Consider the following 14,449-nt stretch of genomic DNA (forward strand, 5'->3'; position numbering starts at 1 on the left):
TGTATTGTAACCTTCTAAAAAATATAACGTTTATTTACATTTATTCTATTACCATAAAGTAATTCTTTTGAATTGCAATTGGAATTTCAGCATCTGGTTTGGATGGGTTATCTAAAGAAACACCAATATCTTTGACATAACCTGGTGTTCCCTTCAATGTAACATTGGTGGTAGTAGGTAATTTCTTATCAGACTTGATTTGCCCTAGAACCAATTGTTTCCAACTATTATTACATTGTTGAATAGTTTCGATTGTATCACGAGCATTTTTGAAAACTGCATTATATGCAAAAGTATTTTCTGGTTTCCCATCTGGTAATTTATAATCCTTAAACCATTGTCTAGTAGTTTCTAATAATCCAGGACATTTTGTGATTAAATGATGAACATCATAAACTTCATTTGCCAATGGGTCATCAACATTGACAACAATAACTTTCCAATCTAATTCTCCATCGTCAATAAGAGCAATAGATCCCAATATTTTTACTCTTTTGATATCTCCAGTCTTTAAGATTAACGATCCAATTTCACATACATCCAAAGGATCATTATCACCAAACAACCCACTATGTTCCGTTGTTGGATCTTCCCAAGTTTGGGGGAATGCACCATAATTATGAATATATCCATGATGAGGAAATAAATTCTTGACAAATCTCACTTTCCCATTTTTTGAATCTTGAATGATTGGATTAGCTGGTAATTTTGTACTTATTTCAAATTTAGCATTTGACCATCTTGGAATTTCAACAATCATATTTGCTTCTTTAGCTTCAACATCCAATTCAAGGGGAATATCATGAAAGTAAGATAAGACTTTACCTGTAGATTGGTCAATAGCATAATTCTTAAAATCAGAAGTATATTTAGTTCCTTGATTAACATTGGAGATGTTGGGATGAGTGATTGTTCTACCATGGGTCCAAGTAGATCTGGTAGGATTAATATGTTTCTGGGTTAAAGATAATCTTGCTAATGCATTACTATTAATATTAGTACTCATTTTGATTGTTTGTTTCGATAACAAAGAAATATTTCTTAATCTCCTAGTTAACATTCTTGTAAAGGATAATCGTTTTCGGTGGAATGGGTTTGTCTTTTATATTTTGTAAAATATAATGGGGGCATGAAATTTTTTTTTTTTTTTTTCATTATGGGGTCATTGGTTACCGAGGAACAATAAATCACTTTCGCTATCGGAAAAACTCATTTTTGGTAATTTAAGTGGGTTTAATAATTTATTAATTAATTTAGAGTACAATTTCAATATTGGCATTTGACATTTTACAAAATACAAGATCTTTTATAAATCATAAATGTCATCAGTGTTTGGATAATATTTACTTTATATTATCAAAGAGAAGAGAACAAAATGAACAATAAAGTGAAAAATGGTGGAGGTGGTGCAGAGGTGGTGTATGTATTTTCATTTTTCCTTATCCCGAGCAAACCCTGATCACCCCTCCCAAGAACCCCACATTTTGTCTGCAACGGTGCTAGATCTGTTACCCAGAAAAAGAAGATAGAAATCAGATCTTGATCCATTGTTACACAAGGACTATTATAATAAAACTAAGATTTGTCTAGAAACCCTTATGGGTTATTGAGATTGCAAAATAAATAAAACTATAAATTTATATAGAAATCTAATTTGGTGGTTTATCAAGGAATGTAAAATTACCCGTTTCATCAAAGGCTGTGTTTTCATTACTAATATCAACTATCCCTTTCAATCTTTCAATTTCAATATCAGAAAGACCCATCTTATCTTTCGGAATCCAAACACTTGGACATTTTGCTGAAATTGCTGGTGGATCATAAGCATGTTTATTATCTTCTTCTTCAGGTTCCATATTATAACTAACTGGTAAAACCCTTTTAGTGTGACGGAAATTTAAAAAGATATCCGGTCTTAAGAAACGTATAATTGGATTCTTTGACTCCAATTTCTTGAAATCTCGATCAGCCAAGAGTGGAACATGAGTAGTACCAACATGGTAACTTTCTTCATTCAGTTCAAGATCTTCTGAATGGACACTACCACCTTTCTTTTCATCAACACTTTCTTGTAGTCTGGGTTCTTGGACTTTTCTTCTTGGTCTAAGAACCTTTTCTTCATATTCGGAATATCCGCTGTATGATGGAGTATCAGAAACACCATCAAGGGCTCTCATACAATCTACTGGGATTTCTTCAAGCAAGTGATCAAATCCTTCTTTTAAATGTAAATGACAGAAAACAGTTGCTAATAATCCAATAGCTTGCAAAACAATTGGACCCCACCCTTGTCCAACAATAAATATACCCAACATACAGATTTGACCAATATAAATACCGGTAAAAGTTTGGAATAAAGCCTTTGGATAATGCATTCCTCTAACATCAGGACTTTCAACAAAAACATATGTCAAATTATAACAATATGCAATGTAAATTAAAAAGAACATGGCGCAAGCAAACAAAATAATAAGTGGTGAAATAACTGAATACGTAAGTGTGATACATGCTAATTGAGTAAAGATTGGGAAAACTGTACCCCATTTAATAGATCCCAAGACACTAAATCTTGACCACTTCTTTCTCACTGTATTGTCAAACAAAGCACCAAGAATATAATACAAAAATAATCCAACAACTTGAAGCAACGATGCACCAGCAACTGAAAGACCTTGTAAAGTTAAGTAGGAAATGTAAAAATTGGAAGACAAAGGTAACTTACTTGCCAAGATACTCATTGCTGAAGTAGGTTCTTCAATAACTCTAGTTACAGTTGCGGTTGCAGATGAAGCCAAAGCAGTAACTAAGAAACCATTAACCATCAAGAATGCAAAATAAGACTTTTGAGTAAATATTTCAATTGATTGAACCGATGGACAACCTGAAACCACAGCCACTCCTCTTATAAACATAGGCAAGATCATCATCAAAATGGCTAACATCGCAGTTGGTAAGATACCTGTGACAATACCCAATAATGAAGGTGGTAAGTTTAGAATCCATCTTAACCAAGAAACTTTTTCAGTCAAATAAGTGATATTAGAAATAACCCCAACAAATGCGACAGGTATAGCCCAGAATATGACAACAGCAGCAATAGCTGCAAATGCTAGGAACCTTCTCACTATTCTTTCCCACCAAAACAAACGTAAATTTGACCATTGAATGTCACTTGGTTCAATTCCAATAAAGCAAGGTTTCATTCTCATAGGATTATGATGAACAGTAGATTGATAAGCTAATTGGGCATAATATTGATTATCGAATTCAACAAAAATAGAATTATATGGAGTAGAGCGTCTGAATTTCTTTTGCAATTTCCTAACTTCTTTATCTAACTTTGGAATTTCTTCTTGACAATGACGAATAATATCAACTTTTCTAGAGAAGAATCCATTCATCTTACCCTTTGGTCTTTTCTTTTCAGGAACATAAGCACTGATTTCATCCCTTGGTTCCAATATTTCATTCTTCCTTTCCGCTTTCAATTGTCTCTTAACTGCCATTTTCAAAAGTTTATTCTCAGCAAGTTCGAGTTGATTTGCAAGCTCCGCTCTCTTTTCAATCTTTTTCTCTAATTCTTTAGTTGATCTTGGAACATAAACCCGTTTAACTCCATTGAAGAGTTTAAAAAATTGTTTCTCATCTAGCAATGCATTAGGAACAGATTGAAACAAGACGGTTCTTGAAGAAAGTTTTTTGGCATATCTGGGAGATGATGCTACAACATTCTTCATGGAATTGAAGAAGAACAATTCTCTATAAATAACAAAGATGACTGAACCATACCAAAACCAACCAACTAAAACATGAGCATAATATCTTTTAGGATCTTTCACATTTGCAATTGACAATTGATCAAATCCTTGATTACCATTACCATTTGTAGCATTCACAGGTAGAAGAATAATGAATGTTAATAAACCAAATAAAAATAAAAAGGCGAATATTTTAAGATATCTTAAAAAGAAAAATCCATCTAAACCAGCTTGTTGTAAGATAAAAGTTTCTGGTTTACGCAAAAGGATAAATATCCAACTGAAAGGATCCTTGGGCAACGGTTCTGGTTTCTTTTCCTCGGGGACAAGATCATATGATGATTTAGGACTATAGATACGTTTGAATGGAAATCTTAACAATAGGAAACATGCAATGAAAATACCACAAACTATCAGATTGGCAATCAATGCTGATAATACAGTAGATGTTGAGACATTGCTAGGAGCAACCATGTTTCTCGTTTTAATCTATTTGAATTTTATAAAATCTAAAAGGAATACTTTATGACAAGGTTGAAGTACACTTTATATTTTTGACGTTTTATGGTAATCGATGACCTGGTATTGTACCTGTGTAGATCAAAAAAATGAAATAAAAACAAAAATAATAACAAATCTGACACTTTTAAAACACAAGAACAGTTGTTACAACTATAGGGGAGTACAAAACGTATTGATGAAACAATAAGAATTTCAAATGTACACCAAATTGAGTAAAAGGCTTGATCATCAATAGCAATAGGCAACAGAACACAATACTGAAACCGGAAGAAAAAAAAGAAAAGAAAAAATTAAAAACTAAAAAATAATTTCTCGAAACAATTCGTCAATCCACGCGTCACCAGTGACGTTTATGTCATTTGATCAGTTTTTAGCCTTACTTGATCAGCTCTGCCTCCCTGGTTTTGTATGCTTTTTCATGACACGAATATTCCCGAATCATCCATGTCAACGAATGGTTAATTATTCGTTTTACATTAGCTGGTAGTTAAAATTGTAAAAATAGAAATGACGTGTGAATGGCGAAAATTATTTTTTAGATCTAGCCGAAAGCAAGTTTAATATTTTCTTGAAATCATCAAATTGTGATTCAACTATTCGACTATCCAACTGAAAGAACGATCCTACCTTTCAAATTAAGGTCCCGTAGTAGGAACCTCTGAAGAATGTTGTCACAATATCGGTCGCAAAATTTTAGCTCATAAGATTAGCATCTTGAATGGCAAAGAATTCTTTCTTCTCCTGTTTGATTTGGAGTTTCATGTCACGTAGTAGCCTTCTTACTGGAGGTATGCAACATGGTTTTCGATGAGCAAGCGAAAATTCAACTTTAGATTACTCGTCGAATATGTAATTTTCATCTGAATAGCTGCAAAAAATGATACTAAAATTTAAAATGTGTGGCACCATTTTCAGAGAAATAAGCTACAAGAATCATTTCTTATTGAGTACGAAGGGAAAGCAAGTCAATATTCATTACTTTCTATGTCTTCCTGAACATCCATGGAATACTATTTATAAAAGTTCCCACAGAAACTTTGAACTACAATTTAACTTGCTGGTTGACTTGTAAAGTCGTGTCAATTCCCAAATTTTTTTTTTCAAGCAATTCCAAGCGCGGATGGACAGATTTCCGTGTTCCAAACTTGTTTCTGTTGAAATTATAGTTCAGAGAACACAGATATATTTTAGAGAGTTAATAGATGCATAATAATCATCTATTATGGTTGTTGTATTATTCGTTAGTTTTCAATATAGGCTCTTTTTCTTTCTCAGAAAATCTTTTTCTTTTATTCGTCCACTACCGGATGTCCGGGTAATGCGGAGAATCCGGATAATCAGATCCATTTATATTTTTGTTGGTCGGGAGAACCAGGATACTTAGCTTCTCCCTTATTTATATTTATGTTTGTTCTTTTTATTATTATGGTCTTTGTAGACGGGAGAATCAGGATACTCAGATTCTCCCTTATTTATGTTATAGGCATAGCCTGTGTATTCTTTTATGAAGCTTGCACTTCTTTGTTATATTGTTTCATTGTTCTTCCTCTTTCATATCGGACCTTGGATTACATCCTACAACAGTTTCAGTTGATTTCTTCCTTGGAATAAACATTAGTACAATTGTACCCCTGTCGCCACTGAATGAAACAATTCAACTTACAATCCCTTGTCTCGAGTTGGGCGGACACAATTTTCTTTGTAACTCGAAGAATTTTTGTCTCCAGCACTTATTGTTCATACTTTTCTTACCTATCGAATACAACGCCTGAACAATTTTGACACAAAATGACAATTAAAAGAATTAACTAATACAAACAAGCAATATAAACAATTAAATCTTCTTCCCAGATTGTATTCGATAATTATCGCGTGACAATTAGCTTGGATATGATATATAAAGGATACAATCACATTGTCTTACTCAGAATAAAGGTTGCAAGGATACCTTCGCTTTGTATTCTTCCATTCATGAACAATGAAAATTTTATTAAAAAATAAATTCGATGATTAAGCCTAGCTTATTTCAAATAGGTTTAGAACACTAATAAGAATTATATAATTATGAAAAACCAAAAAACCAAAAAAAAAAAAAGAGAGAGAGAAGAGAAGAAATATCACGTTAATGAGAAAGGTAAAATGCATTTTTAATGTAAGGTTACAATTTTGCGTTTTTAGCGGGTTTGCTTTATTCCGTATATATGAGTGTATATAAGGTTAACTTTTTATAGTTTAATAAAGTTTGAACCATTTTTTGTAAAAAAAAAAAAAAAGCCTTATTTCAACAATCTAACTGTAAAAAGATCAAAAAAGATAAAGTAACAAAAAATTCAAAAATTCAGCCGTAAGCCTTTTTCTCTTTCAAATGGCTCTTGCATGTTCAAAGGTTGTCCTATTGTTGTTATCATAAATGAAACCCAGCACGTTGCTACAAAATCTCTTCTTCTATCTTCTCCTGTTCAGGGTTTGTTTCACTTATATATGAATGTAATCCCACCCACATGGAATTTCTAAACCAACTACTAGGTTGCCTACAGGTTTCTAGCTTCTCAAGAAAGATCGCCTTAATGATTAGATACACAATGAAGCAAATTAACAAATCAGTTCAGCGATTACCCAGAAACAGAATAAGAGTGATAGTCGTGTTTATCATAGTGATTATGCTAATACTTGGTCCACCCTCGCACCAATTTCAATATGACAACGATCGAGATCTTCCTATCACTGTAGATAGCGAACAGTTGTTCCAAGAGATGCAATTGCAGACATTGAAGCATGATGAAGTAGATGTAGAAATGGAACAAATTTCTGGGTCTATACTCATGAATAATGACAAATCAATATCACATAAGTATTGGAACCGTATATTCAATATCTTAGATGAAAATAGACTACAATTAACCGCGGATATAACAAAAGCAATACAATATGTCGAAAAAGAAGATCAGCTAAAAGGTGCAGTGGATACAAAGGAAGTTTTATTATCCAAGGCTACCATTTCTGACTCCGTATTTAGAGAGTTAAAAGAAAAGCATCGGAGAATGGTTGAGGATTTACCATCAAAACTAGCTGAATCAACTTATAGAAAGAACTCAAAAGGAATTGTTCTAATTGGAGGTGGAAAATTCTCTTGGCTTTCCTACCTATCTATAATTTCGTTAAGAGAAACTGGGTCAAAGTTAGCTGTTGAAATTATCATGCCAACAAAACGAGACTATAAACGAGAGATTGATTTTTGTAACAAGATATTACCCCCATTACAAGCTAAATGTGTGGTTCTTCCTGATGTATTGGGTGAAACTGTGATGAAGGAAAGAAGTTTTTCAAGCTTTCAGTTCAAATCATTAGCATTGGCAATTTCTTCATTTGAACATATCTTAATGCTAGATTCCGATAGTCTTCCAGTTTCCAACCCTGATTCAATCTTTGATAGTAAGTTATACAAATATTATGGGATGATAACTTGGCCCGACTATTGGAAAAGAACTGTTTCACCCAAGTTCTATGAATTGGCTGATATTGAAATAAATGAACTGAAAAGAGTAAGATATGGAAGATTTCCATTATTTTCCCCAACCAATGAAGATTCCAACATTAACAATGAAGAAGATAAGAAATCGATCCCTTATCATGATTTACAAGGGACAATTGCTGACATGTCAACAGAATCTGGTCAATTAGTAATCAATAAGCGAACGCATGGAAAAACAATCTTGATGTCACTCTTTTATAATATTTATGGTCCAAATTTATTCTACAAATTGCTTGCCTTGGGAGAACAAGGAGAAGGAGAGAAAGACACATATGTCGCAGCTGCCATGGTGACCAAACAGACTTATTATCAAGTAAAGTCTTCTATTTTAACTTTTGGGTATTTCGATGAAGAGAGAGAATATCATGGAGTTGCAATGGGTCAAAAAAATCCCGTGATTGACTATGAGTTGTTTCAAGAGTTAGTAGTTAAACCAATAATGAAAGATTCCGGTGGGTACAATGAAGGAGACGAGAAAGAAGAAGAATCAACAATCAAAATGAAGTCATTAGACGAACAAATCAAAACTCTAGAAACCTTACTGAATGAGAAGTTTCATAATAATAATGAAAATCCGCTATTTACAATACATTGTAATTATCCCAAATTAGATCCACTACAGTATATGGAAAGGTCAGATTTGTATGACGAATCACAAAAGAGACTAAAACATAGAGTTTATGGAGATATAAAATATCCCAAATACATCAAAAAGGATGACCGTCAAAAATTGGCTATGATTGATTTTGAATTTGAACAATGGAATCATATGAACAATATACTATGTGTTGAGCAATTATCATTTTCATATTTTGAGAAAACGGATATGAATGAATTGTGTCAATTCATTGACAATCAAGTCAAATGGCTTTCCGAATAGATTTTTAAGTAGTTTAAGTAGCTAGAATATTGTTTTCATATAAATAAATAATTGATATTTGCCATTGTTTGTCTGAAACCAAGTTCGAGATGGCCAAGGAAGTCGAGTAACAGATCGGATAAAGAATGTCTATCCTCAAGAACTGCTCAAATTAATATTAAACTTGAAAAGTAATGCCCAGGGACAACTTAGGGGACCCTAACATCTCTGAAGCACTTTTTTGATATGCTGTTGCAAATCTTGGTGAATTTCCACACAAGAAAATTTCGCAGCCAAAAAATCTTTGCCACCCTTTTCTACACCTTTATTAACACTACTGTTACAGCAAAACCCACCAAAATATGAGATCCTTACCACCTCCACGAATTACCAGAGCAAGGAAATGGAAACGAATAAAGAGGACAATGAAATCATTATTCACCAGAGGTTATATATCTGATTTTTCTCCATTTGCAAGAAAACAAAATCATAACTATTCAATCACAAAAGTTCATAAATCAAGAATTACAAGAAGGTTTAAGAAACAACAAGAATCAGGAGGAATTGTCCAGACGGGGATTAAAACTGCTGGATTACTTGGAAGAATTGCAGTAAGAACTTCTTCTTTACCAAATTTGAAACAATTCAATAAGAAAAAGAAAAATACTGAGAATGAAGATCCTGCCAACAAATTGAATCTCACTGTCACTTTTTGAATAGGTATGAAAGTATACTTAGACTTAGTCTTAATTATTTATCATATTTAAATAGAATATATACCCATCTCTAACCTTCCTGTAGAAGTACTATTCTAATTCGGAGCCGCACGATGAAGTGTAAAAAAGGACACACACCCTAAGGTTAGCAGAGGTTGTAAACATAATAGGATATATAGTGAAATATCTACAACTACATAGGACTATCGCCTCAACATAAAGTTAAACAGCCGGTATGAAATGAAGAAAGATCGAACAATATTGAAAATCATCGTGTACACCCAAGTCACGTGACAACGATGTGAGATGAGACAAAATTTTTCAAATAAAAATAAATTTATTTAATCAATCTATAAAATTGCAACAAGTCATCTCATCGCAAAATTTAGCTATATTAGCGAACATCACAACTAAAATTGAAAGCATGGTAGAAGAGAATAAGATCAAGATAAAATTCTTCACAAATGAAGAAGATGAGTCATTACAAGTCTCTGATTCTCCATTATTTGTTCCTGTCTCATTAAAAAGATTTGGTTTATCAGAAGTTGTAAATCATTTATTAGAAAAAGATAATGAAGATCAAGATGAAAATAAAGTCATACCATTTGATTTCCTTATTGATGGAGTTTTATTAAGAACTTCAATTCAAGAATATTTAACCAAGAATGGATTATCTAATGAAGCATTCTTAACTCTTGAATATACAAGAGCAATTTTACCACCTTCATTCTTAGCTTCATTTAATAACGATGATTGGATATCTTCACTTGATTCAATAAATCCAAACTCGGCATCGGTTCTTTCATCAAATTTATCATTAACTCAACCGGAAATATTGTCAGGGTCATATGATGGGATTGTACGTACATATAATATGTCAGGAAAGGTACAAAAACAATACGTGGGTCATTCCGCAGCTATCAAAGCCGTTAAATGGATCTCACCAACCAGAATGGTATCTGCAGGTAATGATAGACAAGTGAGATTATGGAAAACCTCGCAAGAGAATGATATTGAAGAAGAAGATGATGATGAGACTCCACAAGAAGGGAAAACCTTGGCTATTTTAGAAGGACATAAAGCGCCAGTTGTTGATCTTGCCGTTGAATTCAAAACAAATCGTATCTTATCTGCAGCATATGACCAAACTATTGGATTTTGGTCTACTAATTATAAAGAAATGCAATCGATTCAACCTTTGGAGTATGATTCTAATGTTGTTTCTACTTCTTCCAAGAAAAGAAGAAAGATGGCACTCCAAGATGCATCAATCAGACGTCGTTCTCCGTTGGCTCTTTTGGAAGGACATTCTGCTCCGGTTGAAGGTGTGATATTTGATTCTCAAGATTCTACCGTGGCATATTCCGTTTCTCAAGATCATTCGATTAAAACATGGGATCTCGTTACTTCAAGATGTGTAGATACAAGATCAACGGGATATTCATTATTATCAATATTACAATTACCAAGGTTAAATTTATTAGTGACTGGATCTTCTGCCCGTCATATTAATTTACATGATCCAAGAGTGAATGCCACAACTACCGAACAAACAACTTCAAAATTAGTAGGTCATACCAATTTCGTAGTATCATTAACTGCATCTCCATACAATGATAATATGTTTGCTTCTGCATCACATGATGGAACAGTTAAGGTGTGGGATGTGAGAGCAGAAAAATCATTATATACTATCACTAGGGAAGATGGAAGTAAGGCTAAGGTGTTTGATGTTTGTTGGGATAATCAAATCGGTATTATTAGTGGTGGTGAAGATAAGAAGATCCAAATCAATAAGGGTACTGAAATCTCTAAATAGAGCATATATAATAAATAAAATGTAATTTATAGAAAATCTAGTTATCATTTATTCTCCTCTCGGGCAGTTGCAAACATATTCAATCCATAATATCCTTGCCACATGCTTTGGGTATCAGTAACATAACCCACGAGGCCAGTATCGTTACCCACACTTGAAGGGTCTTTTAATGTATATACAGAATCTAAATCTAACCAACCAGTCTTCTTTCGCATCAACGTCAATTCATCAGCATTTAATTCAACTTGGGCTGCAGTACCATACTTTAACGGACCAGCATTAATCCAATAACCTCGTTTTATGGAATTATTTAATTTTGGACCAGTCAATTTCTTTATAGTATCTAAATATTCCATTAAGTTTTCTGCAGTATCTAAGAAATAGATTGAAATAACAACCACTTGAGAATATTTCTCTGGATTAGGGATTTCGAAATAACGAAAGTCATCATGATGTAAGTGGAAGTTGTCTGGTTTTTCACCAGGAAGGGAAATATTCATTATTCTTAATTGCAATTTAGTTGTATAGAAATCTGAATTGTTATGAACATAAGGAAATATTTTGTAGGAAGAAGATTTTTGAGGACTGAAGTTAAATTGGGCAAATGTACTCATTAACCCCGAGAATTCAACTGCATGAACTGCCCCATAGCCTAATTTGGCAAATTCATATGCCATTCTACCCAATCCTGATCCCGGGAATATTAGACAGGTGGTAGATTTCTCTTCTTCAGGAATAATGTTATTTAAATGTTTCAAGACATAATTGTATATTGGGATTAGTTCTTGGCCGATATTTTCAAGAGATTCCCAATCACGTACATAATGACTCAAAGCTTCTAGGACTCTATAGTTTGTTGACGATACACTAGAGTTATTGTTATTCTTATTGTTATCAATCAAATTAAAATCTTTATATGAGATTCCATAAGTATCGATGACATGATCAGCAACAGCATTAGTAAATTCCAGATTTGTTTGAATGGATTTTTGAATAGATTTTAATTTATTTAAATATCCAACATCTTCACATAATCGTTGTTGTCTCCAAGTCATTAATTTAAATAATTTTCTTCTTCTATCTAATTGTAATATGGAAGCTCGATAATAATTACGAAGTGAAGATACTGCTGATAAAACTTCAACCTTTTGAAATTCACTTAATTGTTGGAAATTTTTATGATTAACACCTCTAAAAGCAGGATAATTGAATCTTACAGGAGCAGTAGTAGTCGCTTTTAATGATATAATAAAGTTGGCTATATTTCTGAATAGATCTGTACGTCCAAACATATTTGAAAAGATGAATATTGTAATTAATAACGGTATTTGAGATGATGATGATAATGATGATAGTATAAAATAAACAATTAGACAAAAGATGGAAGTTATTGTCATTAATTGAATATCAGGATTCACAGTCATTTAGTACTCTTTTCATATGCAGGGTCTATTAAAATGTTCCAATTGAGGAGAAGGAAGGATCAGTTTATTATGGTTATGAATATATGGTTTCTCGTATCAACCCCCCCAGGAATTAATTAATATTAATACCCAGAAAAATTTCAAATCAGAATGGAAAGAGAAAAAATATTTTGTTTAGTTTAATTTGGTTGGTTGCATTTTTTTTAATTATTATTTTTTCTGGTGCGGCTTGTATTAAATTGTCTCTCTTTAATCTTTTTCTTTGGAAACAGGTGACATTTTTCAAATAATATATTCATCCATCCCCCATTCCCCCCCCCTTTCTTTAACGTTTTAACCAATTAATCAATTATACATTTCAATACAAACAACAACAACAACAACAACACCAAATATAACAAGCAATATGCACACTACTTATGATTATTCAGATGTTGTTCCTGCAAAGATAAACACCGAGGAACCTCAACTTTGTCAAATTCTTTATGATGAAGAATATAAAAATGTAATGGGAATTTTACTTGCCATGATGCAAAATCAAGAATATTCTGAAAGAGCTTTAGCAATTACTGAAAAGGGAATTGAATTATTAGCTTCTCATTATACTATTTGGATATATCGTTTTAATATTCTTAAACAACTTAATAATGATTTATTTAATGAATTAGATTGGTGTGAACAAATTGCTCTTGATAATGAAAAGAATTATCAAATTTGGAATTATCGTCAATTAATAATTAAAAGAATATTGGAAATTACTGATGAATCTTCTTCTAAAAAATTTGATCCTCATCGTGAATTCCCAATTATGGAAGCAATGTTAGATTCTGATCCCAAGAATCATCATGTTTGGTCTTATCGTAAGTGGTTAGTTGAACAATTTGATTTATATCATGATGAAAGAGAATTAGCCTTTGTTGAAGGTGCTATGAATGCTGATTTAAGAAACAATAGTGCTTGGTCTCATCGATTCTTTTTATTCTTTAGTAGAAAATTATTAACTGATAAAGAAACAATTGATAAAGAAATTGAATATTCAAAAGATGCCATTAAAAAATCACCTCAAAATCCAAGTACTTGGAATTATTTATTAGGAATTCATCTGAGATTTAATAGAGATATTTCTAATTTGGAAGAATTCTGTAAAACATTTGTCGATTTGGTTAATGATAAAGTTGAAAGTTCCTTTGCTTTGGAAACATTGGCAAAGATTTATAAAGATCAACAGAAATATGATGATTCAATTGAAATTTATGACTTGTTGAAAGATAAATTTGATCCAATTAGAATTAAATTTTGGGAATATCAAAAATCAACTATTCAAGCCTTGAAGGTTTGATTAAATATCAATGTTTTGTAATAACATACCGGGTGTTTTTTTTATACAATTGATTAATTTTTGTTACGATAGCTTTTTAGAACTTTAAATACGAATATGAATTTTGCTTTACTAATGTATTACATGTATTTGTATGGAATACATATGCATATCTTTCTTGTCTATCATTCGAACTCTTCAAGTCCACACTTTTTCTTTACCCCACAAAATTTTCAATGAGTGTAAATTCTGAGGTAAAACACAACATCTTCATCGTAATGAACAAAATGAATAATATTTTAAGTCTCTGTTGTGATGGAAATAGCTGAAGCATCCGCTAGTTGGCTCATTTTTAAGTTAAATAAAACAAGACCTATGTCTGGGTCGAACTCGGTACCTTAAATTTGCCAAAAAAATCGACAAAATTTGCGGTAAAAGATCTAACTAACTAGGCCAAAGTGACGCAAAGTAAAGAAAAAAGTTTTAACGAATTGGGCGGTC

At 32.4% G+C, this 14,449-nt stretch overlaps 7 protein-coding genes across 7 annotated transcripts; 4 read left to right on the forward strand and 3 right to left on the reverse strand. All coding sequences in view use genetic code 12, as the record gives it.

The window, feature by feature from the left end:
* Positions 1–40: 40 nt before the first annotated feature.
* J8A68_004589 (inorganic diphosphatase) lies at positions 41–1,060 on the reverse strand (the record flags this gene model as incomplete). Its single annotated transcript, XM_049408564.1, has 1 exon — positions 41–1,060. One exon carries the CDS (start codon positions 1,058–1,060, stop codon positions 41–43), a length of 1,020 nt encoding a protein of 339 aa, XP_049262127.1.
* Positions 1,061–1,649: 589 nt separating this feature from the next.
* Positions 1,650–4,232, reverse strand: J8A68_004590 (uncharacterized protein; the record flags this gene model as incomplete). The annotated part of the gene is made up of 1 exon (XM_049408565.1): positions 1,650–4,232. The coding sequence occupies one exon, from the start codon at positions 4,230–4,232 to the stop codon at positions 1,650–1,652; it is 2,583 nt and encodes an 860-aa protein (XP_049262128.1).
* Positions 4,233–6,940: 2,708 nt separating this feature from the next.
* On the forward strand, positions 6,941–8,692 carry J8A68_004591 (alpha-mannosyltransferase; the record flags this gene model as incomplete). The annotated part of the gene is made up of 1 exon (XM_049408566.1): positions 6,941–8,692. One exon carries the CDS (start codon positions 6,941–6,943, stop codon positions 8,690–8,692), a length of 1,752 nt encoding a protein of 583 aa, XP_049262129.1.
* A 341-nt stretch (positions 8,693–9,033) lies between these two features.
* Positions 9,034–9,387, forward strand: J8A68_004592 (uncharacterized protein; the record flags this gene model as incomplete). The annotated part of the gene is made up of 1 exon (XM_049408567.1): positions 9,034–9,387. One exon carries the CDS (start codon positions 9,034–9,036, stop codon positions 9,385–9,387), a length of 354 nt encoding a protein of 117 aa, XP_049262130.1.
* A 424-nt stretch (positions 9,388–9,811) lies between these two features.
* Positions 9,812–11,206, forward strand: YTM1 (Ytm1p; the record flags this gene model as incomplete). The annotated part of the gene is made up of 1 exon (XM_049408568.1): positions 9,812–11,206. The coding sequence occupies one exon, from the start codon at positions 9,812–9,814 to the stop codon at positions 11,204–11,206; it is 1,395 nt and encodes a 464-aa protein (XP_049262131.1).
* Positions 11,207–11,250: 44 nt separating this feature from the next.
* J8A68_004594 (uncharacterized protein) lies at positions 11,251–12,498 on the reverse strand (the record flags this gene model as incomplete). The annotated part of the gene is made up of 1 exon (XM_049408569.1): positions 11,251–12,498. The coding sequence occupies one exon, from the start codon at positions 12,496–12,498 to the stop codon at positions 11,251–11,253; it is 1,248 nt and encodes a 415-aa protein (XP_049262132.1).
* Positions 12,499–13,036: 538 nt separating this feature from the next.
* RAM2 (bifunctional protein farnesyltransferase/protein geranylgeranyltransferase) lies at positions 13,037–13,969 on the forward strand (the record flags this gene model as incomplete). Its single annotated transcript, XM_049408572.1, has 1 exon — positions 13,037–13,969. One exon carries the CDS (start codon positions 13,037–13,039, stop codon positions 13,967–13,969), a length of 933 nt encoding a protein of 310 aa, XP_049262133.1.
* Positions 13,970–14,449: the final 480 nt, after the last annotated feature.

The sequence above is a fragment of the Hemisphaericaspora subhashii genome, assembly GCF_019202705.1.
Source record: "Hemisphaericaspora subhashii strain CBS 10753 chromosome Unknown scaffold129, whole genome shotgun sequence".
NCBI classification, from domain to species: domain Eukaryota; kingdom Fungi; phylum Ascomycota; class Pichiomycetes; order Serinales; family Debaryomycetaceae; genus Hemisphaericaspora; species Hemisphaericaspora subhashii.